The 27,993-nt window shown below is 38.8% G+C and overlaps 1 protein-coding gene across 6 annotated transcripts in view; it reads right to left on the reverse strand.

Moving 5' to 3' along the window:
* LOC114239569 (zinc finger protein rotund) overlaps nt 1-27,993 on the reverse strand; it is a 225,790-nt gene that overhangs the window by 136,257 nt on the left and 61,540 nt on the right. For 5 of the 6 annotated variants that reach the window (XM_089739668.1, XM_089739667.1, XM_089739663.1 and 2 more), the window contains one exon: nt 3,818-3,898. The exons of the other annotated variant lie outside the window; for it this stretch is intronic. In XM_089739668.1, coding sequence (XP_089595794.1) covers nt 3,818-3,898 — 81 coding nt within the window. The remainder of the gene's footprint in view (nt 1-3,817; nt 3,899-27,993) is intronic. 6 annotated transcript variants of the gene reach the window in all.

Below are 27,993 nucleotides of genomic sequence, written 5' to 3' on the forward strand. Positions count from 1 at the left end.
CCAGCCCCTGCTCGCACCTCGCCCCGCGCCCGCGTTCCGCCCCCCGCAACCCTCTGCCGTCAACGACTTCGCGCTCGTGCGCGACTTCGTCACCGCTGTTAACTTCGACCGTCTGCGATCGTTCGCAGACGCGATACGTAGGTCGGTAACCCCCGAACAGAGACTCGCGGCCGCGTTCGATCACATGGACGTATACGAGTCCGTGTCCCGCACTTTATAAAAATCTTTACCGGTAATCAATGGCGCAAAAAGGTAGAGAAAAACCGTATTCCCTTACGTTAGCATTCTACAATGCTAACGGACTCGCGCGGCAACGCGATCAAATTTTCGAATTCCTCCGCGATAATCTTGTAGATATTCTACTAGTGCAGGAAACCTGTCTGAAGCCCTCGCGTCGCGACCCGAAAGTCGCGAATTACGTCATGGTTAGGAATGACAGACTCACCGCCTCCAAAGGCGGGACTGCCATTTACTATAGGCGGGCCCTGCACGTTGTCCCTCTCGATACTCCCTCGCTCTCACATATCGAGGCGTCAGTGTGCCGTATCTCGCTGACGGGACACCAGCCGATCGTCATCGCATCCGTTTATCTCCCCCCGGACAAGCCCCTTCTGAGCAGTGACATCGAGTCACTGTTCGGCATGGGAGACTCCGTCATCCTGGCAGGCGATTTAAATTGCCACCACACTAGGTGGAACTGCCATCGTACTAACGTTAACGGTAGGCGTCTCGACGCGTTTATAGACGACCTCACCTTTGAAATAGTCGGTCCCCCAACTCCAACATGTTATCCGTATAACATCGCGCTCCGTCCGAGCACTATAGACCTGGCATTGCTTAGGAACGTAACTCTGCGCTTGCGTTCCATCGAAGCAATGTCAGAGCTCGACTCAGACCACCGACCTGTCGTTATGCAGCTCGGTCGCCCCCACAACCCAGTCACTGTTACGAGGACCATGGTGGATTGGAATAAGCTGGGCACGTGCCTAGCCGACACCGCTCCGCCAATCCTCCCTTACGGCCCGGATTCGAATCTATCCCCCGAGGACACCGTCGAATCCATAAACATCATTACCGATCACATATCTTCCGCGATTATTAGATCTTCTAAAGAAGTCGATGTGGAGGACAGTTTCCACCGCATCAGACTGTCCCCCGATCTTAGGAATCTCTTAAGAGTTAGGAACGCGGCAATCCGGGCCTACGATCGTCTTCCCACGCATTCAAACCGGATTCGGATGCGTCGTCTACAACGCGAAGTCCACTCCCGCTTAAGCGACGCGCGTAACGATAATTGGCATAGTTATCTAGAACAACTCGCGCCCTCCCACCAAGCATACTGGCGACTAGCTAGGACTCTCAAATCCGAAACTACCGCTACTATGCCTCCCCTCGTACGCCCTTCAGGCCAACCACCGGCATTCGATGACGATGACAAGGCTGAGCTGCTGGCCGATGCACTGCAAGAGCAGTGCACCACCAGCACTCAACACGCGGACCCCGAACACACCGAGTTAGTCGACAGGGAGGTCGAGCGCAGAGCTTCCCTGCCGCCCTCGGACGCGTTACCCCCCATTACCACTGACGAAGTTAGAGACGCGATCCACAACCTACAACCTAGGAAGGCACCCGGCTCCGACGGCATCCACAACCGCGCGCTAAAATTTTTGCCAGTCCAACTGATAGCAATGTTGGCTACAATTTTAAATGCCGCTATGACGCACTGCATCTTTCCCGCGGTGTGGAAAGAAGCGGACGTTATCGGTATACATAAGCCGGGCAAACCGACAAACGAAACTTCTAGTTACCGTCCGATTAGTCTCCTCTCGACGATAGGAAAAATTTACGAACGGCTCCTTAGGAAACGCCTCTGGGATTTTGTTACCGCGAACAAAATTCTCATTGACGAACAGTTCGGATTCCGCTCAAAACACTCGTGCGTACAACAAGTGCACCGCCTCACGGAGCACATTCTGATAGGACTAAATAGGCGTAAACAAATCCCGACCGGCGCCCTCTTCTTCGACATCGCGAAGGCGTTCGACAAAGTCTGGCACAACGGTTTAATTTATAAACTGTACAACATGGGAGTGCCAGACAGACTCGTGCTCATCATACGAGACTTCTTGTCGAACCGTTCGTTTCGATATCGAGTAGAGGGAACTCGTTCTCGTCCCCGTCAACTGACCGCCGGAGTCCCGCAAGGCTCCGCGCTCTCCCCGTTATTATTTAGTTTGTATATCAATGATATACCCCGGTCTCCGGAGACCCATCTAGCGCTCTTCGCCGATGACACGGCTATCTACTACTCGTGTAGGAAGATGTCGCTGCTTCATCGGCGACTCCAGATCGCAGTAGCCACCATGGGACAGTGGTTCCGGAAGTGGCGAATAGACATCAACCCCACGAAAAGCGCAGCGGTGCTCTTCAAAAGGGGTCGCCCTCCGAACATCACTTCGAGCATCCCACTCCGTAGTAGGCGCGCAAACACCTCCGCCGTTAGTCCCATCACTCTCTTTGGCCAGCCCATCCCGTGGGTCTCGAAGGTCAAATATCTAGGCGTCACCCTCGACAGAGGGATGACATTCCGTCCCCATATAAAAACGGTACGCGACCGCGCCGCGTTTATTCTAGGACGACTCTATCCAATGCTTTGTAGTCGAAGCAAACTGTCCCTCCGTAATAAGGTAACTCTCTACAAAACTTGTATACGCCCCGTCATGACGTATGCAAGCGTAGTGTTCGCTCACGCAGCCCGCACCAACTTGAAATCCCTTCAGGTTATTCAATCACGATTCTGCAGGATAGCCGTCGGAGCGCCTTGGTTCCTTAGGAATGTGGATCTCCACGACGACCTGGAGCTCGACTCCCTTAGTAAGTATCTACAGTCGGCATCGCTGCGCCATTTTGAGAAGGCGGCACGACATGAGAACCCTCTCATCGTAGCCGCTGGAAATTACATACCCGACCCAGTAGACCGAATGGTAAACCGTCGACGTCGCCCAAAGCACGTCATTACGGATCCTCCTGATCCATTAACAGTGCTTTTAGGCACCACAAGCACCGGTCACCGTCCTCGTCGAACCCGTCGCTTGCGACGAAGGGTTCGACGAGTGAACTAACCCATAGACACAGCCCACTGAGTTTCTCGCCGGATCTTCTCAGTGGGTCGCGTTTCCGATCCGGTGGTAGATTCTGCGAAGCACTGCTCTTGCTAGGGTCAGTGTTAGCAACTCTCCGGTTGAGCCCCGCGAGCTCACCTACTAACGTTAGGGCGAAGCTGAAATAGCCTCTCAAGGCTATCAGCATAGGTAGGAAAAAAAAAAAAAAAAAAAAAAAAACACACACTTAGTCTTGAAAATAAACTATACATTGAAGTGGTACATCTTATAAACTGAATTAAAAAACAAAAGAGCATGTGCATCTATGTACAATAATTTTTCATTTACGCCTAATAAACTACGGTAGATTTTTGGAATGAACATTCTAGCAATCAACCGTATAGAAGCCTGAGTGAAATTTAAAATGAACATTTTAAATTATGTAAAGCTCTCCATCTTTAAGAACGGTTAGCTGGTAGATAACTCAATTGTTGAGTTAAGCTCGCCATTTTATAACTTTTCGCAATTATTTTATTATATTAACTGTGTGTACAATAAAGAATAAAGAAGAATTTTAAGAGCTTGCAGTATCTACGTCTAATAAGCTTTCCGTTCGAAAAAGCATTCTTGCAATCTAATTACACTATCTACTTTTAATAAACTTTTCATCTATGGAATGAACATTCTATCAGTCGTCAATATCTACGCCATCTCACCTCATAGCCCTGCTTGATGGCCATAGCGCCCCGTGGTCGAGACCACGCGGCGTATTCCAGACCATCCTTTTGTTGACAGTGCTGTTGGACAAACAAATCTTATGTTACTTCCATCTTTTTATTTTATTTTATTGCTTAGTTGGGTGGACCAGATCACAGCCTACCTGGTGTTAAGTGGTTACTGGAGCCCATAGACATCTACAACGTAAATGCGCCACCCACCTTGAGATATAAGTTTTAAGGTCTCAGTATAGTTACAACGGCTGCCCCACCCTTCAAACCGAAACGCGTTACTGCTTCACGGCAGAAATAGGCGGGGCGGTGGTACCTACCCGTGCGAACTCACAAGAAGTCCTACCACCAGTCCCATCTCTACTTTTTATTAAAATATTCGTCACGTATCACTACCCACATTCTGCTTATTTATGCTCCAAAGCAGTGAGACGTTCTGGTTCAAAGGGCGGGACAAGCATTATGCAATTCAATTGGGACTTTGATCTCATGTTTGTCAATGTACTTGGTAATGGTTGAATTACTAGAAAAACTTTTTAGGTTAAGAAAATCGTTGCTTCTAATTACGTGACACGGACAAATGACGTTACGGTTCTGTCAAATTTATCAAAAAGTATGATTTCTTATTACAAAAACATTATTAATACGTTCCGAAACAAATGAGTTAGGCATTTTTAATTTCAATGATTTCTATGGTGACTAGCAAAAACATGTGTTTAGCGATTTATGACGTCACTTTCCATAAAGCTGAATTCTAATGTTACCTTCGTACTTAATTTTACAATAAAATTTGATTTTATTATCACAAAATAAAATTGTTGTTGAAATTACTGTCGTATTTTTCATTGATTTAGAAGTTAGACGAAGCCCGCTGATAATTGGTCACAGTCATTCAAGGAAACCAGAAATGCCACCAGGAAGGAAGGAAGAAAGGCGCACCAAGGCCACTTCTATCACATTTAATGTAAAAAGCTATCATTCGGACGCTAAAATAATTGTTCTTAGACGATATGAAATATAACAGTCTATTTTCACGAAATTGTCAAAATGAAAGAAAAGATAACGCTTAAGATGAAATCCTTTTATATAAAATGGCGTCGCACAATGCTCGCAGCAATAATTCTGTATTATTGGAGATTTCTAATGCTTTCCTGTGCGGCTGTAATAGCATATACAGTATACGTATGTGCAAAACGATTTTTATATCCATGACCCGGCCAACATATAAAATGTTAGTCCTTTCTTGTTCCTTCGTCTCTTTCTAGCAGGTCACGTGTAAAAAAGATAGGCGATCGTGTGTGACGTTTGGGCTTGTGTTCGTGCGGAATTTTCTAGGCATCGAGATGCGTGGAGTCGTTTTTTGTGCATTTTTTTAATATATTTATTAAGTTTGTTTTCGTTAACTTTAACATATAGTTATCTATAAGCGCAGAGAATAGGTAAATTGAAAGGATTATTGCCGATTTAATTTTTAAACAAAGAGTCCAATTTTAAACAATGTTGATCAACGTAACGTCACATTATAGGAATCGGAATTTTCGCTAAGGTCTACATTCGCGTCTTATCCACGATTCCCGGACACCAATGAACGCATCTATTGATTCCTATTTCAAAGTACATCAAAAGTACGGATCAAAAATTTTAACAAAAACTTCTGATATAAACACCGCTCCACTGAATTTATGTTCCGAAGAAAACTGCGAGACGCGAGTATTTTTCTTCTATACGTTCAACACATACGCTGCGGTAGTGTGTCATATATATAAGCCTTTGTATGTGTGTGTATAGTGCATGTGTGTAGAGTAGTAAAATATTATGCTGTCGTGTCTAGAAATAACATTGTATAGATAATCAATAACATGGGAGCGCTGTGCCCTAGAATATATTTGGTTCGGGAAGTTACTTCAAACCTGCGTATTAAAGACGTCATACTAAATTATTGGAAGGTCAGATTTGGACAGTGAGATAGTCACTTTAAGCGTTCGCGAATCTTCACTCGGAACAAGAATTATAAATTCTTGGTTGGTTCATTTTGCAAAGAAAACTAGTCTAAGATTAGTTTCATTACTATTGTTAGAAATTACTGGTTGTAAGGCGTATTGTGAGTTCGCTCGGGTAGGTGTCGCAAACCTACTTATTTATACCGTGATGTAGTCACGCGTTACGGCTTGAAGGGTGATGTTCTTTATTGTATTGTTACAACTGAAGTATTATTGGCTTTGTGTCCCAAACATGGGGCGGCGTTAACGTTGTATAGTCTTTGATAACAAATTAAAACTACGTTGAGTTTGTCGTTCCTAGTCCTTCGTAAAACTTATGACTACCCTTTCCCTGATAACTCGATGCCTATTCCTAAGATGTGTCTCGAGATAGATCTAAGACATAGATGGTCGGTCAGTTTCTATTAAGCAAGATATTTTAATAGCTTCAAGGATAATTTTAAACCACACATTGTGGATATAAAAAATTATAGAAGTGATTATATATAATATCTTTTTCACATATCCTCAATGGGAGCTCGCGTACTTCCAAGGATACTCAAACCACAGATTACAACTGGTATATAGCCCTATAGAAAAAAATAATACGCGTTGGATTCGAAAGCTACTGAGTTATAGTGAGAACATTTTTTTACATGATTGTGTAGATGCGAGATGATCCAACGTGAACCCCGCCATTGAAACCGAGGTATAAATTGTATTTTTCAAACCGGAATGAACGCCTTCCTCGCGGCAGAACTAGGCAGCTTTGAGATACTCAATAATAATAGAAAGCATTCACGGATATGGCCCTAATGTTACGTGCACTTGAAAACATTAGGTCTAACTCTTACTGGTGGTAGGACCTCTTGTGAGTCCGCGCGGGTAGATACCACCACCGTGCCTATTTCTGCCGTGAAGCAGTAATGCGTTTCGGTTTGAAGGGTGGGGCAGCCGTTTTAACTATACTTGAGACCTTAGAACTTATATCTCAATGTGGGTGGCGCATTTACGTTGTAGATGTCTATGGGCTCCAGTAACCATTTAACACCAGGTGGGCTGTAAGATCGTCTACCCACCTAAGCAATAAAAAAAAATACTTGCATTAAATTCCCTTTGCCTTCTTTTTTAAGAGAAGCAGCCTATCTTTTATTGGTTAATTTTTATTTTTCGAAATGTGTCAAACCGAGTTCCCTCCCTCGGATGCTGTCATTAGCAGCGCAGCCGCATCACAAACCATACATCACGGAGACACGCGGGGCGACGCCTCGGGACAACGACCTTTTGACAACTAAGTTAATTCTATCTAAGTAATAGTTCGATATGTTATTTATACAGATTATACAACTATTTATTTAATGAAAATAGAATTGGTGGTTTGTTTTAAAAACTTTAAGAAATATACACTTTTTTACGTGATTTTTCATACGTATTCGTACAGTGCGTCTTAAATTCGATAGATTAGGTAAACGACTGCTAGATATGACGGTGGTTCTTCTGATGATCAAAGTGAATTATTATTGACAAATTCAGTAATTAGTGATTGGTGATGATGGTTCTCTGATGATGAAATTTTTTGAATAATAGGATATTTTATTATTAGTTTGAAATATTTAGGGTGCATCTTGTAATCGACGTTTTACCATAATTGATGTATTTCTTATCCTCTGATTTTAATTTGTTTAATTTTCGTGATAACTTCAGTCAAGTTCTTAAAGTTCGTATTTTGTTTAAAAAAAGATCTTGGCGATTCAAAGAGGAGTTATAATGTAGAAAATGTTCAAACCTGTTTTTTTCCGTTACGTTCGTAAGTAGGCTTAGCACCGATTTATAATGACCAACTAAAATAGTTTCTGAAGGCTAGCAGTCCTGAAGCCATCAAAAAATCGCATCAACGTCTCCCCGGAAGATACGATCAGACATGTTCGTCTGCCCGTGACGTTGACAGATATACCGGCCTACAGATTATACCCGGATCAGGGTTGACGATATTTCTCTACAGATTTTGATTGCTTCTCCGTGACGGAACCGGTGATAAAGTCATTAGCAATTTTTTTTTGTTTTTTTTATTCCACTCTTGGAGGATAAAGGCTAGATTGAATAGATATTGCGATTTAAATATAGTTCATCGAGCTCTTCTATATTGTCGACGTTAAGTGTAGCGACACATTACCCAAGGAGTAACAAGTCCAAGGGAGTTTCTGTCCACGTTTTCCAAGATGGATCACTCTGAGAACCGTTCGAGTTAGAATCAAAAGGAGTTTACTGAAGCCATACGACGTGTGACGATCTTATTTGAGTAGACCATTTTGAAACCGAAGCCCCCAATATTTTTTTTATTGCCCTTGTAGGCAGACGAGCATACGGCCCACCTGATGGTGAGTGAGTGGTTACCGTCGCCCATGGACTTCAGCAATGCTATGGGCAGAGCCAAGCCGCTGCCTACCAAAACAGAACTTAAACTTATATATATATAAATTATAAATGATCAAAATATTTATAATTTTTTTGGTTATGTGGCGTCCTTAGGAACCGCCCGAGGCGAGATTTCCGGTCGGATTATCCGGGTGACGCCCGTTCGACAATTTCTTAGTTTAAGCCACTAATAAGCCTAACGAGAAGAATTTAAGAAAAAAATGTCGGGCTGATTTTGAACATTACCGGTAAAGTCGAAGGCTATAGCGCCGTTCTGATATAAGATGATCTAACGTTCTACAAGTATCAGATTTTGACAAATATGATGTCAGTCATTGGAAGATTAAAACAATAACGCTACTTTTGGATGGGTAAACAATAAATGTTTTCAGAATCCAATACAATGCAGGCGATTTTCGTTACAATATTTCTTCCTACATTTTAGTTTTCCACTTTTGAATATTCGGAGGTAATCGACAAAGGGAAGATCTTCAATCGAGCGGCAAAATTGCTTGGTAAACCAATGGCCCGATTGTTGTTGTTCAGAGCTTGCATATATGTAAACTTATCTAACAAATGTCTTCCCTTTTGTGATGGCTATCGCTAGAAATACACATGTTTAGTCTCATAACCGTATTTTTTTCAGTAAATTCGTTGGCCTTCAAGCTGTCTTCCATAAAGCTACAGGTTTGGTTCACCCTGAATCTCAAAAAATCCTGATTCTATAGATACCAGTAAAAAAAAACCTCTTTTTCTGTGCCGGGGGCCAAACCTCCTACAAGGTCCCCGCGGCTATTTGAGTTTGGACGGTCCCAGTGAAAAACAAAACCTACTAAAACTAATGAATAACGCTAGTTTCGCCAAATTCACTAGCACATACTCAGATGAACATTGTAACAATTTAATGTGATGAGTCGGCCCTGTTTGTCTGTCCACGCCCTAAGACAGATCGCCTGCGGAATACGTGCCGACTTTGCACGACGAATTGAACAATAAATATTTTAAGCTAGTCGACCCGGCAGACTTCGTAGTGCCTCAATCGATAAATAAAAGACACAAACAAAAGGAATCCGTCCGACGGGGGGAAATCAAAGGGATAACAAAATTGTTATTTTTATTTAATTTCGAGCATTTTCATATTTATCTACCTTTTAAACCTTCTCTGGACTTCCACAAATAACTCAAGACCAAAATTAGCCAAAACGGTTCAGCCGTTCTCGAGTTTTAGCGAGACTAACGAACAGCATTTCATTTTTATATATAGAAGAATATGAAGATATAATAATGCTAATAAGTTAGATACTTATGAAAATTCTGATCGCCTAAACATTATATTTTTGTTAATGATACAGCATGATGTATCCTACCGAGGGTGAGGTAACACCGGATTACCAACTGCAGCAGAAAAGCTGTCATGTAATTTCGCTTTATAGGTAATTTTTTCAATACCCGATACGATATGAGTTCTAAGATCTCAGCATAATTACAACTGTTCGCTTATTTTGATAATGGCATGGAACACTGCTATAGGCAATAGTCAGCCTGTAACGTTTCACAAATTTATATTTTCACTTACAAACACATCAGCAATATTGAATTTATTCGCGTCGAATAAAATTCGTCGCATGTAGCCGGCACGTTTCGGTGTAATTATCCGCTAACATTTTCTATGCAATTGATTACTCATTGTTTCGCTTCGCAACGATATGAGCTAATGATACTCGGTGTGGTGAGCCAATATATTTATTTGTTTGCAACTGTGATGCGTAAAATGGATATTTATTTGTTCGTCACAATTTAGCACCGGGTTTTGTTAATGAGTTTTCGTCATAGTTATTTCTGTAGTTACTCAACTAAAATACAGCGTGATTTACTTATAGTGGATGGATCTTGGATGGCTGGTTAGGTGAATGAGACTCAAACTCTCAAAGTTCAATGTATATATAATTGCATCATTAGATTTTTCAAAAATCAATTTGCCCGAATAAAAAGCAATGTTTTAAAAAAAACCATTATTCCATCATCAGATAAATAATCTGCGATTTTAATTACATGACGTTATTCCTGCATTGTAAAGCTCGTCTCATTCGTCGTATGTAACCACTTACAATAATGTGTTCCGTAGTTGCCTATCTGGTGTCCTTGATGTAAAATAGATTGAAATGAGAATAGGCTAGGATGTACGTAGTAGGAGGAAAAGTCGAAGTATTGTTATGTTCCAGAAAATTGCATGGTAATCTTAAAAAAATATAATTCTCAAATTTTAAACCGAGCATGTCTGTCTTTCATCTTGGGTGCTTGCAACAGTTACTGAAGTAGCAAAGTAAATTTTATATCGTACGAAGAGTAAACGCACTAAACATGAACTAACACACGGCATTACATTATTGGAGTTTCAGTGAGGGTCCCTAATTTTTTTGAAAATATAATAAATATAGCCTATGTCACCCGGGGATAGTGTAGCTTGCCAACAGTGAAAGAATTTTTTAAATCGGTTCAGTAGTTTCGGAGCCTATTCAATACAAACAAACAATCAAATCTTTCCTCTTTATAATATTAGTATAGAAGTATAGATAAATCAGAAAATTTCATAAAAAAGTTGTCCTCAGACTATAATCGTGCCAGGTCAAGGCCTGTATTAGAATGTTATATACTAAAAAATCCTATAAACAGTTCTGACAAAAAACGTCGTTTTTTTTTCCTTCCCAGCATCATCATAATCTCACAACTCAAGCACACAAAGAACTAAAATCTTGGATAAAAACATCCTATTGACAGTGTTTTAAAAAAAAATAAACAAAAGCGTGTAGCGGTTATGTAACCCTTGCAGATCTTAAATTATGTTGTCACCATATGAGAATTAAATAGTAGAATTTGTTTTTTATAGTATAGCGCGATCGACTTAGTTTGATACTTCTTAATATAATAATTCCCGTTGTTTTAATGTCGTGTTCAATATTTATAGTCGAATTTATTTTTCTGTTTCCACATACAATAAAATCGCTAGTAAATTTTATATATCTCTGTGATTGAAATTAATTCCGCAGATTGATAAATGTTTAAACTATAGTATCAAATCCATTCAGTCAGCGTAATCTTACCTAAGAACATCACCCCTATCCAAATAAAGTCAAAAGACTTTCTCCTCAAAATTTACAACCCCAATAATACGACGCGTTATGAACTAAGCTATTGTAGAGCGCATCATAATATTGAATTGAAGCTTTATTTATTGTCTATCATTGATATATCACGTCATAAGCTGATAAATGTGATGATAGATGTGGCCCGGTGTTAGAGTTATGTCTTATTTAAGTTCAGGGACCAATTTTGCTCTGTGCGGAGATCCGATGTTTTTTTGGAAGTTCAATTTCACTCTGTGCGGAGATCAGATGTTTTTTTTTGAAGCTTTTAAAAAGTTATTTTTAATATTAAAAATGCACAATTGCAATTTGTTTTGTTTCTGGTGTCGTAACTACAGTTGTCCTCTTTGAGTTTTTTGGCCTTTATTCTTATCATGTCAGAGTATAGAATCGAATGGCATTATAGATTTTTTATTTTACTTAATCGACATTACTTTAAACATATTTACGAACGCAACATATTTTGTATGGAAATTTTCAACGGCGTTTTTTCCTTCAGTTGTTATGGTAAAAAGAAGAGGAATGGAGCAGAGAACTCCAAGTGGAACATATGGTACAAAACACATAGAGAACCAAAGTATTTCCGTAGACCCAAAGGTTCATAATAAAAAAAATATGTTATACTATAATAAAAAATCGTGATGTAAGTACTGTATCAGGGGTCAAATTAAAATTCAATAAAAACGTTTAAGTCAAAAGTAATTAAGCGAACAGATACGAATGAACAACAAAACATTTAGGATGTGACTACTTGTTTTTTTTTTTTTTCCTATCTACGCTGATAGCCTTGAGAGGCTATTTCAGCTTTACCCTAGCGTGTAGGTGAGCTCTTGGGACTCAAACTGGAAGTGTTGCTAACACAGGCCCTAGCAAGAGCAGTACTTCGCAGAATCTTAGAAGTCGTCGTGGCCTAACGGATAAGACGTCCGGTACATTCGTGTTTAGCGATGCATCGGTGTTCGAATCCCGCTGGCGGGTACCAATTTTTGTAATGAAATACGTACTCAACAAATGTTCACGATTGATTTCCACGGTGAAGGAATAACATCGTGTAATAGAAATGAAACCCGCAAAATTATAATTTGCGTAATTACTGGTGGTAGGACCTCTTGTGAGTCCGCACGGGTAGGTACCACCACCCTGCCTATTTCTGCCGTGAAGCAGTAATGCGTTTCGGTTTGAAGGGTGGGGCAGCCGTTGTAACTATAATTGAGACCTTAGAACTTATATCTCAAGGTGGGTGGCGCATTTACGTTGTAGATGTCTATGGGCTCCAGTAACCACTTAACACCAGGTGGGCTGTGAGCTCGTCCACACATCTAAGCAATAAAAAAAAAAAAAAAAATCTACCACCGGATCGGAAACGCGACCCACTGAGAAAATCCGGCAAGAAACTCATTGGGTGACTACTTGTGATTTATAGGCAGCGGGTCTGTATGCTCGTCTGCCTGCAAAGGCAATTAAAAAAAAAGAGCCATGTAAAGGGACTTCGGTTCGCTCTGTATTTTGTACCGAATGTTCCACGGGGAGTGCTCTGAGGAATTGTTTGAGATGATACCATCATCTCGTTTTTATCATCGCACCATCCGCCACCGGAGAAGAGTTCATCCACATTACCTGGAGCCACTGCGTTCATCCAAAGTGCGTTTCCAGAGATATTTTTTGCCACGTACTATCCGGCTTTGGAATGAGCTCCCCTCTACGGTGTTTCTCGAGCACTTTGACATGTCCTTCTTCAAACGAGGCTTGTGGAGAGCGCTTAGCGGTAGGCAGCGGCTTAGCTCTGCCCCTGCCATTGCTGAAGTCCGTGGGCGACGGTAACCACTCACCATTAGTTGGGCCGTATGCTCGTCTGCATACAAGAGCAATAAAAAAAACAAAATCAATTCTAACTGTATCAACTATAGCTATATAGCTAGCCTAACCTATACAATAAGTGTACTAAACTACCTTAGAGCACCCAAGAGTCCAGTCTAAGGAACTACAGCAATGAGCAAACACTTCGAAAATCGATATATGGCTTCCTCACGGCTATAAACTGCACGAAACTTTTTTATTGTTATTAGTCTGTTGACGGTGTGCCGATTTTCTTCTACATAATAATATGTTTTCTTTGAATAACTTTTATTTAATGCGTTAGTATTTTTGTTGTTAACATACTTTAACGGCCGTCTGGTGTAGTGGTAAGTGACATGGTCACTACACAAGGGGGTCGCGGGTTCGAATCCCGCCAAGGGAAGATATTTGTATGATAAATATAAAATGTCTTTTCCAGGGCTCTTTTCCTTTGTATATTAAATATATAAATATGTGTATAATAAAAATCTTACATTTATTTCCGTTATCTGGTACCTGTAACACGAGTTATTTACGAACTTAGCACGGGACCAGTTAACGTGGCGTGATTGTTAGTAAATATTTATTTATTTATTATTTATTTAGTTACGTCTCTAGTTAACTTAAGCGAAGCGCTCGAACTTGACAGTTTAGTGGTGGTGACAGTGTCGGTTGACAGTACTAGTATCATCCCACCACCAGTATCATCATGAAACGTGACAATATTATAGTATTATATGATCTTACTTGTAGTATAGAGCTGATCATAATTGAGCTGCTAATGAGTCAGTAACTGGCCATCGGAACGCTTGCATACCTAAGATCTGTTACGTCAGTATTATAGTCACTAAATGCTTTGAATTTATTATGAGTAAAATAAAACAAAAAGCCTGTTTCAACGGACGGGTAAGTTGTTTTAGTAAGGCGAACGTGGCATAAAAAAATCATCTATAGAGGTGCGGGGACTACCAACAAAATTTAAAAACATATTTTGGCCCGCGATCCGCTTCAAATATCCAATAGCCCACGCACTCGCAAACCTCATGCATGAGCATAATGCACGAGCTCACAGCCCACTTGCTGTTAAGTGGTTACTGGAGCCCACAGACATCTACAACTTAAATACGCCACCCACCTTGCGATATAAGTTCTAAGGTCTCAGTATAGTTACAACGGTCGCCCCACCCTTCAAACCTTTGACAAACTTCAAACTTTTCAACATGAGGTTAGATCACAGTAGATACTTTGCCTGACACAAAAAAACGGCAGAACCTACTCGATTAAAAGCTCGGTGCATTCATTCTGGTGAAGCCACACCACTGAACATTCCTTGTCATATTCTAGTTTGGTACATCATAGCGGATAATATAAAACAATGTATTGGTCGAAATAACAAAACAATACTCAATTACAACGAGCCATGGACAAGGAAATTAGGCGTGCACAAGGGTGTCCACGATTAATCCACCAAATTAGACTCGTCCTGAGTAAAATCGATTAACTCGATCCAGGGCCGGAGTGAGCGATCCAAGTTATTAATACGCTTTTATTAGCTTCAGACGTATGTATATTTAGTTTGTTAGTATGTAACGGAATCTTTGAACATGATTTTGACCCCCTTCAAAATGTCATGGTATTAATAGTTATAAATATTTTATGAAAAGATATGAGTAGAAGGGTTATTTTGATAATATCCTGAAGAGCACCCCACGCTTTTTTACAATAAAATCACTTTTTCTTACACTATTTTTAATTCAAATTTATTAAAATTTATTTTCTATTTTTTAGTTGGATTTTCTTTATAAGCGTATTTTGTAAGTTTTTTTAAACTATTATTTATTTATTTGATATAATTGTTCATTATTGTTTTTTGAAATTATTTTGCCGATATGCATTGTCGACTGTTATAATCAATTGAATTTTCAATTCGCAATTAATTCCGGTATCTATTTGACAGATTAGCTACAGCTATTGGCCATATGAATAAAAACGTTTTGGAACATGTTTTTATTTATTTATGGTCTATGATTTATAGATCAGTTCACTGCCAGGTAGTACACGACTCTTGGAGCCCATAGACATCATTTGAGTACTATGTAATGGCATCGCGGCTGTACCATCATCATCACTGGCACCACAAGATTGAAATTACTTTTGTGTTGAAGGTGATTAGCTTAAGTTTTGTTTTTACAAGGGATACGGTTGGAAAACACGGGAAAAAATAGTGCATCAAAGTTTTTCCTTTGCCTAAACGAAAAAACAAATCTAATCACTACATAGTATAAAACAAAGTCGCTTTCTCTGTCCCTGTATCTGTTTGTCCCTATGCACGCTTAAATCTTTAAAATTACGCAACAGATTTTGATGCGGTTTTTTTAATAGATAGTGATTAAAGAGGAAGGTTTATATGTATAATAACATTCATTAAATAGTGGAAAAATCAATAATAAATTACAGTTTCCGAAGCGAAGCGAGGGCCGGTCGCCAGTGATTTATAATTTTGTTTCGTATTTCGATTAAAAAAAAATTAATTAAAACTCGTCAACAATTATCAAATTAACTAAATTAATTAAAAGGCATCATTAACTGATTTGTCATTGTCTATTTATAAATAAATAAAAACAAATCTTATTTATGCTTGTATTGCAAGCGAATGTTTTTTGAGTGGGCAAAATTGTAATGTTCCAAGCATAGTAGTATTGTTTTTCTTTTTTATTGCTTAGATGGGTGGACGAGCTCACAGTCCACCTGATGTTAAGTGGTTACTGGAGCCCATAGACATTTACAACGTAAATGCGCCACCCACCTTGAGATATAAGTTCTAAGATCCCAGTATAGTTACAACGGCTACCCTATCCTTCAAACCAAAACGCATTACTGTTTCACGGCAGAAACAGGCGGGGTGGTGGTACCTACCCGCGCGGACTCACAAGGGGTCCTACCAGTAAAGTAAAATATTAGTGTAATAAATCAATTTCATGAAAGCTGAAGCAATTTATAATACCCTAAACTTAAAGCTCTAAATACGTTCGAAGCAACACGAAATTCACGGGGGCAATTCGCGATGGCGCTCCGTCCGAGCCAAGATAAACATGCCAGAGTTTTTTCTCAACGCCGAAGACATTAAGCAAGGATGGCTACGTTGTGACCACGCTTTTGTTTCACTAATGAACTGTCGCGGACTGTTTGTCTTATTGATCGAAGCAATTAAAAATCAAATTTTACTGATATTGTTCCATAGATTTAACTAGTTTTCGTCGAAAATATAAGCTTTGCTACACATAGGCCTTTGAATTTCACTACGTGGGCGGGAATTTCAGGAAAAACAAACCATGGAACAGAGTTGTTTATTGTATTATTAAATGAATTTATTCTACTATGTGGATAAATAGCTCATCTAGTGTTAAGTGGTTACCGGAGTCTACAGACAACACAAAGGCAATACTACCCTTCACACTGGAAGACATGACAGCTTTGCGACGGGAGAATGCAAGACCTACTTCTACATCATTTCACGTTTTCTCATCTATTCGAAAAAAAAAGAGAATTGAAATGCTAATAAATTCGTAATTGCCAAATAATTAGGAGTACCTGTTGATGTCATTAAATACTCGTTTATTTTCTTGTCAAAACACGTGCCTAACATTTTAATATCAACAAAATTTAAGCCCACAAAAACTTTATCCTTTTCTACCCAATAAATTCCCAAATTTCCCGCAAAACATGGTCACCTCGCACTATACGTCATTAGAGGAACGGAGGGCGCGTCATTACGGCGATGAGTATAACGTTCATTAATCTTCCCGGGCCGGTCTCTCGTGCTGTCAAAACTGTGGCCACAGTAGTCTCGTGTACGTGAACTCTCATTGTGAGCGAAGACTTATTTGTCGATAAGTTTATTACGTTTTGTGATCTTAGTTCGAACGACGGAACTATTGAATCTTTACTATTAAATTTGGAGATTTTGAATTCGGAAGGAGGTTGCTCGATGAGAACTAGCATCGCCATAATAGTTCACGACCTTACTAATCTAGAATCGTTCGTTCGTTCGTTCTCTCCGCTTGTATCTAGAGCTTAAAGGCTCGCAAATCTCTTCGGCCTTCTAAACACTAAATATACAAAACAAGCGGCCCGCTTCGGCTCCGCTCGGGTCTTTAACAAAAATTTCAACGATATTTGACGTTGTTTTATTTTTAAAAATAAAAGAACACTTATTGCGGCCTAACTATAATAGTTAGACATGCTGTTGCGACACTTTTTGTAAATAATGATGTGTTCTACAAAGTCGTAGTACATTATTTTATTCTGTCATCAAAAGTTTTCGCATGGCACGCGATGTAAAGAATATTATAGGTAATTTTTTTACACCTTGGGTTACATTATTGGAGTTTTAGTAAGGATCCCTAATTTTTTCAAAAAATATTATAGCTTATACCACTCGGGAGTAGTCTAGCTTCCAAGCAGTGAAATAATTTTTCAAATCGGTTTAGTAGTTTCGTAGCCTATTCAATACAAACAAACAAACAAATCTTTCCTCTTTATAATATTATATATGTAAGTAAAGTATAAGTATACACGTATAGAAGTATATATATAGATAGTATAGATGAATGTACATATTCAGGTTGCCCCACGTTTACAAAGAGCACGGGTTTACGTAAGGTAAATCTGAACAGTTGAAGATCGCAGCAGCGTGAGTTCCAAGTCCCTTAGTGAACGACCGTAACAATCACTGTTGAACTTTAACGAAATTACAAAAAAAAAACTGTGTGAAATGAAAACTAAATATAGAAGTAATGTAACAAATGCGCTCACATGTCTGACGTGCCTAATGTATGTGTATAATTTAGTGTTTTGACAGCATCGCGTGTTAAATGCTTGAACGATACAATTATACGGTATTGGGTGTTATTGAAAGTGTTATTTACGATTATACTCGTAGTACCGGTATTTCGCGGGTTTGCGAACGTAAGCGGGTTGGCAATGCTTAGTAGATTACGTCAAAGGTATGCATTTAGTCCCTCGCCTATCTCTAAAGGTGGATACGACCCAGCTTAAATTTATACACGAGTAACTATACGAGGAATAACCTATTCCATGATTTTAATCTCGAGTAAATCCATAGGCGTTTTTCGTAAACGATAGTATACTTACGCTGGGAATAACAATACGCGAATAGCAGAGTGAATGCTGAACGAAAATAAAATCCGGCAAATAAATGTTGTTGTTCAACGGCATAGTGTAAGAGCATACCTAGTCAGGCCATAAATTCTGTCACACGTTTAATGTAAAATAATTGAAACAAGTTTATTCATTATGTAACCATTCATATACCAAAATGAACTTAACAAAACATAGATTCTTATGACACTAAAGTTTATTCAAAATGACCTCCGTGATTTTGAATACAGGCCTTCAATCTGCGCGGCCAGTCGTCTATCGCAGCACGAACGAGGTCCATGTCAATATCGGCGGCTGCCTTAATCAAGGATGTCTTGAGTGACTCCAAATTGGGATGAGGCTTTGAGCACGCCTTTTCCTCCAAGTGTTGCCATATCTTGTAATCTAACGGATTCAAATCTGGACTGGAGGAGGGCCAGTCTTCGTGCCGGATGAAGTCGATTTCACGCGCCGCCAGCTAGTCTTGTGTGCTCTTCGCTCTATGAGCTGGCGCCGAATCTTGTTGGAATACCCAGTGCCTGTTATTGAACATGGTATGAGAAACAGGTTCCACAAGGTTCGTTAGGACTGTATTTTGATACACAACTGCATTCGTTTTTACACCTTTCTCACAAAAATGTACCTCTGTTAAGCCCCAATAAGAAACTCCCAACCATACCATGAGCGAGGATGGAAAATGACCTCGTTGGACACGCGGAATACGGTTGCTCGCTTCTTCACTACTGTGTGCGTACACCTTATCATTTTTTTTGTTGTAGCTCTCTTCTACGGTAAAAATTTTTTCATCCGAAAAAAGAATTTCCCGATATTTTTTTCCCGCGTACCGCTTCAACAAAGCGCGGCATCTCTTCAGTCTCAGGTCCATTAGACGAGCATTCAAACGATGTCCTGTTTTTCTTCGATATTCCCGAAGCCCTAAGTCTTCATTTAACACCCTTTTCACCGTGGTTCTACTTAACCCCATCTGCAGAGCCAACAGTTTCTGCTTACGTTTGGGATTTCTTTGAATTCGCGCCTTCACAGCTTTTATCACTGCTGGAGTCCTAACAGACCGAGCGCAACCACTTCTTGACCTGTCATTTACACTAGAGTCTTCATTGTATCGTTTGGTGGTACGATAAACGAATCTTTTGGTTATATTCAAAATTTTCAGTATGTTAAAAATTTGAATTGGCGCGTAACCGCAACGATGCAACGCAATAACTGCAACACGGTCTTCTTTAAGCGTCCACTCCATATTTAAAAATGAGTAAAATTCTAAAAGTATACCTTTTTTATTTTCATGAACAATTCGAGATTCGAATTCAATAAACTTTTTTGTGGCCAGCATTCTAAAAGAAAAGTTTTTACTGTGTGACAATACTTATGACCTGACTAGGTACGCAGCGTCAACTCGATTTTGGCGTATTTTAGCCCAATAGTCTTAGAATTGTAGATGGTAAAACGTAAAATTGATTTACTCTCGATTAACTGACGAGTTATTCTAAGAATAAGATTTACTCTTGTTTGGTCGAATCGACCCTAAGTCAGACGAAACTCTACCTTATGTCTTTTAAGTAGTGGTCTCTTGATAAACGAAATAGGAACGTAATCTCCGGCACCTTTAACATTAGATTCAATTTAATTGGATATTCTCTTATCTATCTTTGTGACTTTAAAAAAAGAAATAGAGTATATCTAAGCCTTAGTTGGTAATAAATTTGGTTTGTGTTTAAAAAAATGTGCTTGTCTGATAACAACCACCGAGAAAATTGTGCTTAACTGTTTTCTTTTTGTCTATATATTAATACTATACATTAAATACTTATTTTAGAAACACCGGCAAGTGATGTTGTTGCTTAATGAGTATTCATTGGTTTGTTGACTAAAACATAACATACAAGTATGATCAAATTATTGCTTAATTAATTTTAGTATATTTTGGAGCAGAAAACTTTGAAATAAGAAACCTCTGTCGTGCTTTATTCACGGCGATTCGAAGAAGAAGTCATTAGTACAATTCGAAAATTGATTTTAGAAATTCTCAGGGACTACGTTTTTAAAGAAAACACTAGTCTTGTTGAGGATATGTTTGCGAAAACACCGACCCGTTTCAGATGGCAATTTTTCATAAATTTCAAATATTCTTCTTCCTGTCCTTATACCAATTTATGTGCGGTTGGCGCAGCATATCTTCTTATCGTGCTGCGCAGGAATTGGGCATGAGTTTTACGACTGACGCCTGCCTGACTTCAACACACAACCCTCCTCAGGGTTGCTACTGTCCTATGATGCTAGCCTTTTTGTTTTTTCCTACCTATACTGATAGCCTTGAGAGGCTATTTCAGCTTCACCCTAACGTGTGTAGGTGAGTTCACGGGTCTCAAACCGGAGCGTTGCTAACACTGACCCTAGCAAGAGCAGTGCTTCGCAGAATCTACCACTGGATCGGAAACGCGACCCATTGAGAAGACCCGGCGAGAAACTCAGTGGGCTGTGTCTATGGGTTAATTCGCTCGTCGAGCCCTTCGTCGCGAGCGACGGGTTCGACGAGGACATAAGAAAACCCTTAGTCACTTCTGACGTCATCCATAGGTACGAGCTTAAATGAGTCGGTCCAACCCTAAACTCGAACATTTTGAAAATCATTTCTTAACAACAATTAATGAAATATTAACAAGCATAGTCTCACGATAATACCATTAACCACACCTGGTACGAACCAACGATATTTCATAAAACATGACAATAGAGATCTATCGTTAAATCAACCGGAAAATCTTTGCGAAGACAGACGAAAAATGACTCGGCTCAGCGCACATCCCCACAAAACAATGTGAAGGGTAGTTCAAAAAAATATATATTAAACAATCTTTAGCCCTAAGGCGATTTTGACGAATGATTTAACATACGTCTTATTCAAATAATGCACGTGCATAATTGGATTTGACGTGCAGTAATTAATATGTTATATATATTTGACAGTTGGTTAAGATTTAATAATTGTTAAGCTGATCTTTGATGGTGCGTTCGGTGGCAACCGCCTTTCCTGTGAGAACATTTTAATAGTTCTCATTATTTTGGGGGTAAAACTGCACATGAAGTTTTTAGTTATCTATATATTAATACGTGAAGCAAAAACTTTGTATCCCTTTTTACGAAAATTGCGCGGACGGAGGAGTATGAAATTTTCCACACTTATAGAGAACATAGAGAAGAACTGCACAATGCTAATATTTTTTTTAAATAATGCATAAAAGATACATTAAATCAATAAAGAAAACATTACACACACTACATATCATGTATTTGACGCACACACGCATGCATAGTATTTATTATCAAACTTTTGTTCTTGACGACTGTGGTCAAATTGAGAATAGATTAAACATTGTTTGTCTTTGTTAATATTTTTTATAGTGTAGCCTTGGCGAAATTTGTGATTATTGAAGTATAAAATACAATCATAATAGTGTACAAACTTACATTCCAATTAATTATAGTCGAATTTCGACTACTGTGGGACCTCTAGTTAGTTGGAAATGTTTGTAAGACAAATAGTGCAATATTTAAGAAAATATTAACGTCATTTTTTTTGTATTATTACCCGGTCATTTTTTCCCCCAAAACAATTGTTGATAGCTTAAGGGGCTATTCCAGCTACTTACGGTCCGGTAGGTAAGCTTATGGGTTCAACCTGATAGAGTTTGCTAACACTGGGCCTATAAAGAGCAGTTAAGAATCTACCACTGGATCGGAATCACGATCCACTCAAAAGATCCGGGGAGAAACTGACTGGCTTGGATGGGCTAGTTTGCACTTTGAACTTTTCGTCGTAATCGACGAGGACGGTAACCGGTGCTTGAAGAACCTAAAAACCGCGTAAATGGATGCAGAGGATCCGACAAGATACCTGATCAATTAAAAGCTTGTCCTAGCCTGAAAGATATCCTTATATATTAACAATACTATAGATAGATGTGCATTCCAAATTAACGAACTATTATATGTATAACGAACAAAAACCGTTTAAAACCATATAAGCAAAACATTGTTATTTCATACAAAAAAATAAAGAAGCCATACTTTTTTTTTCGAAAAAAGTTGTCTTTCCCCGCTCTTGATTAAGTTGTATGAAAAACATTAATGCTTCGGCATTACACACGTGTTATGTATCGTATTTTGACGGCACTATAACAGAGGCCATTCCTGCAGCTTTCCAGGTAATACTCAAGTTACTTTACAATCAGAATAATGATTTAGAAACGCGTAGAAGACGAACATATAAAGTCTTTTTAATACGCTTTTATTAGCTTCAGACGTATGTATGTTAGGATATCACGGAATCTTTGAACATGATTTTGACCCCTTTTAAAACGTCTGATTAACTCAAAATTTGGTATACTTATTAAGGAAAGGTGACAATTCAATATTAAAAAAAAAATTTGAAAATTTTGAAATTTAACTAACAAATGAAAAATAAATACTAGTTTAAAAAAACTAGCAAAATACGCTTTTATAGAAAATCCAACTAAAAAATAGAAAATAAATTTAAATAAATTTAAATTAAAAATAGTGTAAGAAAAAATGATTTTATTGTAAAAAAAGCGTGTGGTACATGGTATCAGTCGTTATAAATATTTTATGAACAGATATGAGTAGAAGGGTTATTTTGATAATATCCTGAAAAGCATATTTTGTTAGTTTTTTTAAACTATTATTTTTTATTTGCTTAGATGGGTAGACGAACACGCGGCCAACTGGTGTTGAATGATTACCGAGACCATATACATTTACAACTTAAATGCCACCACCAAATTTGAGACAAGAGCTATGAGATTTTTTTATATATTTTTACCTGTTTTGAATTGCAATCCCGATTGTTATGTTAAACATTTAAACTTAAATTTCTATGGTTGAAATTTGTTTTGTCCATCAATAAAAAGAAAAAAAAAGATCTCAGTTTTAAGAGTACAACGGCTGCCCCACCCTTCAAACTGAAACGCGTTACTGTTTCACACCAGAAACAGACAACAGAAGGTGGTGGTAATTACCCGTGCGGACTCACAACACGTCCTATCACCAGTAGACCAGTACCACTAGAAGTAGTTCGTTTTGTTCATAGCAAAGATAGACAGCATAACATTCAAATGTCGATCAATAATATCTCCATCGTCCGTGACGACGAAAACTATAAAGTATTCCGATATATTCGTTTTTTTTTATTTGATTATATTATCTTCGTATTATGTTTTCGAACACTAGCGAAAACCCGGAGAAAATATTGCAGTTTAGCTAGCTCTGCATTATTTCGCTATGGTCTTTTAAATGGGCAGTTTAGTACAGAAACTCCAAAAGACCACAATGGGAGTTCACTATAGAACTTTAGATGGAAGTGAGGCAGAAACAGCTAGGATCAGTTATTGAACAATAGGTCTGAGACGTATGAACAACCAAATACCGTTGAAGACTTCGTATTTCTTAGACTTTCAAGGTATTTTATCAGATTATGAAAACATTCCTTACGAAGATTTGTGTGGTATGTGAACATATTTTTTTTTTAATATTCCATTAGGTACAAGAGCTTAGCCCCACTTGGCATGACGTAGACATCCCAAAGTTAAGGCCTCTATCCAGCCAGGGACTAAGGAAAAATCTCAATTATTATTGTGATGGTATAGTAGTGCTGCCCTTATAATAGATTCCCCCTGAAAGAGACAGGGAGAAACAATTTTAGACCACACTACTGAGGTCCGAATCCTGCCTCAAGTGAGGTTCCTGGCAATCAGACCCTAGAATTCTTCACTTTTTTTTATTGTCCTTGCCTAGACGAGCACACGGCCCACATGATGGTGAGTGGTTACCGTCGCCCATGGACTTCAGCAATGCCAGGGGCAGAGCCAGGCCGCTGCCTACTGCCTACATCTATAAATAACGGTAGCGACACGAGGACGTCTCGCAAAAACCGATCTTTAATTACATACAAAAAAGACTTGGGACAAGTTTTTTTTATTCTACACAAAACTTTTGATGAATATCTGGCGACCCCACCGTGTAATAAAGCAGTGATCATTTCTGTATTGTTTTTTTTGCTCTCTCTACGCACAGACGGTTCCATCAAACTATCGTTACACGCACAAGTCAAGAAACGGTTTGTTGGCAATTTTTTTATCGTAAAGAAAAAATGTATTTCTTTATAATCGCGTTTTGTTTGCGCGGTGTTGTAATTCACGAACAGGACGATACGCGAGATAAGTCTTTTTGAATTGAGAACATAAAAATGCTTATTAAAAAACGTGATATATTATTTAATAGCGAATAGATTTTGGTGGTAGGTACTATAGTAGTCTTACTGTTTTGTTTGGAGGCCTGTCGCACAATAGACGATGTTGACAGATTTTCTATCATTAGAAGCGATCTATCTATCCATAGTGATGTCATCCCGATTTCTTTCTTCATCCCCGATTCTGCTTCGACATTCTTTCTCTAATTTCTCACATGTTTTGTTCGTATTAAAAATCCACACGCAAGATATATAAGCATTTGTTTTATTTCTGCCGCGATGAACTCTTGTGTTAACGATAAGCCAGGCATAATGCAGTATTATAGAGAACCTCCTTTAGTGCAAGGTGGATGATGCCATTATCTTCTTTTTTTTCCTACCTATGCTGATAGCCTTGAGAGGCTATTTTAGCTTCTCCTTGACGTGTGGGTGAGTTCACGGAGCTCAAGTCGGGTGTGTTGTTGGCCCTAGCAAGAGCAGTGCTTCGCAGAATCTACCACCGGATCGGAAACGCGACCCACTTTGAAGATCCGGCGAGAAACTCAGTGGGCTGTGTCTATGGATTAATTTACTCGTCGAGCCCTTCGTCGCAAGCGACAGGTTCGACGAGGACGGTGACCGGTGTGCCATTATCGTTGTCATATCTATGGGCTCAGATATGGACCCAGTCCAGTCCAATAATAAATAGTATTTTTATTGGGCACATTGCATTAATGTCAGAAATTATTGCCACCTACCCTCAATCACGCTTCAACTGTATTACCATAGAAAATAAAGCTGACTAATTAGTAGATCACGTCGTTATTCATTACTATTATATTTAAAACCTCCTACCGCATGCCAATTGGGCACTTGCAATGTAACTAATACAAAATAAAAGGCCCATAAAATCTAATTACATACGAATGATAACAATTTTCATATGTAATTAAATCGCGCGAGTTCGCTCGCGTGTATCGAGGCGGGGAAGCGAAAATTTCGCACGTACACAGAATATTGTGTACACAATACGTTTTCATTAGATAAAATCGATATAACTGTATTTAGCGTGTTCGTGATTATCATCGCGGCATTAAAATATTTGTATTAAAAATGTATGTGCATATTTTAATTATTAGTTAGTAAATTGTGATGGGTGATTGTAATTCTTGGATCTTGTTGAAGGTTTGTTGATTCATTCTTTCATTTAAAAAGAAACACCTCCTAGATTTTGTTTACAAAAATCCCTCTAAATTTATCTGGTTTTAACCGGTTACCCATGGACGTAACAAGTAACAACCGAACTGATACTTCAGTGGGGAAATACTTTGAGCGCTATGATATGTCTCTTGTGGAGAGTATTAAGCGGTAGGCAGCGGCTTGGCTCTGCCCCCGGCATTGCTGAAGCCCATGGGCGACGGTAACCACTCACTATCAGGTGGGCCGTACGCTCGTCTGCCTACAAGGGCAATAAAAAAAAAGACTTGATGAACATTGGAGCTAATTCTTTAAAAAAATGATTCTGTATTGGAACATCATATTTGACCCTATAAACTTGTTCGAAAAAATGTAGTTTCATTGCAATTATAATATCATTAGAGTATTCTAGAAAATTTCCCACGAATTTTAAATTTATACAGTTTGCCCCAAGCTTTAGTGTTGCCATCAATAATCTGCACTTAATGACCTCGTGGCATACATTAAATTGCATATTTTCAAAATATTCAGAGCAAGTATTATGCAAAATAATATGTGAGAACAATCTAAAACGACCTCAAAATATATAGGAAATGATTAATCAAATAACGTTGGTACTTGCGAGTATCAAGGCATTTGCCTAATCCATCACCACTTTACATAAAACTGAGCGAGATCCAAAGAAAAATGCACGCTATCACACAGTACCAACTACTACAGTTAGATAACTGGCCCGATCCTAATAGCGCAAGCAAAAGTGGTTCGTAATCGCAAACCTTTAAGGGTTATGTGAAATTAGGAAGTCCATAACAAATTTGCATAATTTTTCGTCACAGCATGCTATCACAAAATTGCAAGGGTTGACAATTCGTTCTGCCAATGTTACAAACGATTTTAGTATTTATCTGAAACGAATTAAAGATCACAGCTTTATTTCACAGCTTTAAATTAACTATGTTTTCTTGCGTTACAGTAATGACGCGTACAAAATCTCTAAGCAGGTTTTGTCTGTTTGTTAAAAGATGCACGATTTCTATTCTTTTCATTATTTCGCTTAGTAATAAATGATCTAGTTCGAGTTTGGAATGCAAATTATTTTTTTGACGTGAGAAAAAAATTTAACGTTTTCCTTGACACAGAAGTATATTCGGTTATGAAGATACAAAAGAAAGAAACAACTGGGTTTGTACTTATTCAATTATATGCGACTTGGAGCAACTGAGTTATATTGGTAAATACTGGTGGTAGGACCTCTTGTAAGTCCGCACGGGTAGGTACCACCACCCTGCCTATTTCTGCCGTGAAGGATGGGGCAGCCGTTGTAACTATACTGAGACCTTAGAACTTATATCTCAATGTGGGTGGCGCATTTACGTTGTAGACATCTATGGGCTCCAGTAACCACTTAATAACCAGCTGGACTGTAAGTTCTTCCACCCATATAAGCAATAAAAACAAATTATATATATATTGAACCACATGTCATATGTTAGCAACGTTCCACGATTGGCCTTTTTGCACCTGCCCTTACCATCCGTTAGACGCAAACTGACGATCGCAGAAATTCATATCGCAAGACATTCAAAGAGTTCACACAATTAACACGGAATCTGTAGATAATGGCCAACGTTATTCAATTTGCATAATATTTAAACTAATGTAACTTCACCAACTGCTATTAAACGCAGAGCTTGAGAATTTCGTGCTTTTGTTATTGACTCTGAAAATGAGATCTTTTCTCGATTAGGTAGTTTTGCCCCGAAATTTTCTCTTTTAAACGTGAAAACTAGCTGATTCTGCGGCTTAAGTTAAATAATTACTGGAGACTATGGTCCTTGGTCATCGAATTGATCCACATTTTTAGCTACACAAAATAATTAGGCATAGATAGTGTTGATCGGCACATTCTCTACCTTGGTAAATGATATCTAGTTTTACTACAAAATTCAGGTTCAGAAATTTTAAAGAAATTCGAATCAGGTTCTAGATTACTCCGTTGCCTACAAGAATAACTTATGACTGTTGCGATAGTACCAATGGATATCAGCATAGATGAAAACTCTTCAGAACGCCAAGGGGTCTAATAATGCTAGTTGAGTATTAGAGGTTAAACTATTTCAAGTTATAATTTAGTTCAAATGCATTGTGGTCATCTCAACTGACATTTTTACA

Source organism: Bombyx mandarina, chromosome A1 (assembly GCF_030267445.1).
Source record: "Bombyx mandarina strain Sakado chromosome A1, ASM3026744v2".
NCBI classification, from domain to species: Eukaryota; Metazoa; Arthropoda; class Insecta; order Lepidoptera; family Bombycidae; genus Bombyx; species Bombyx mandarina.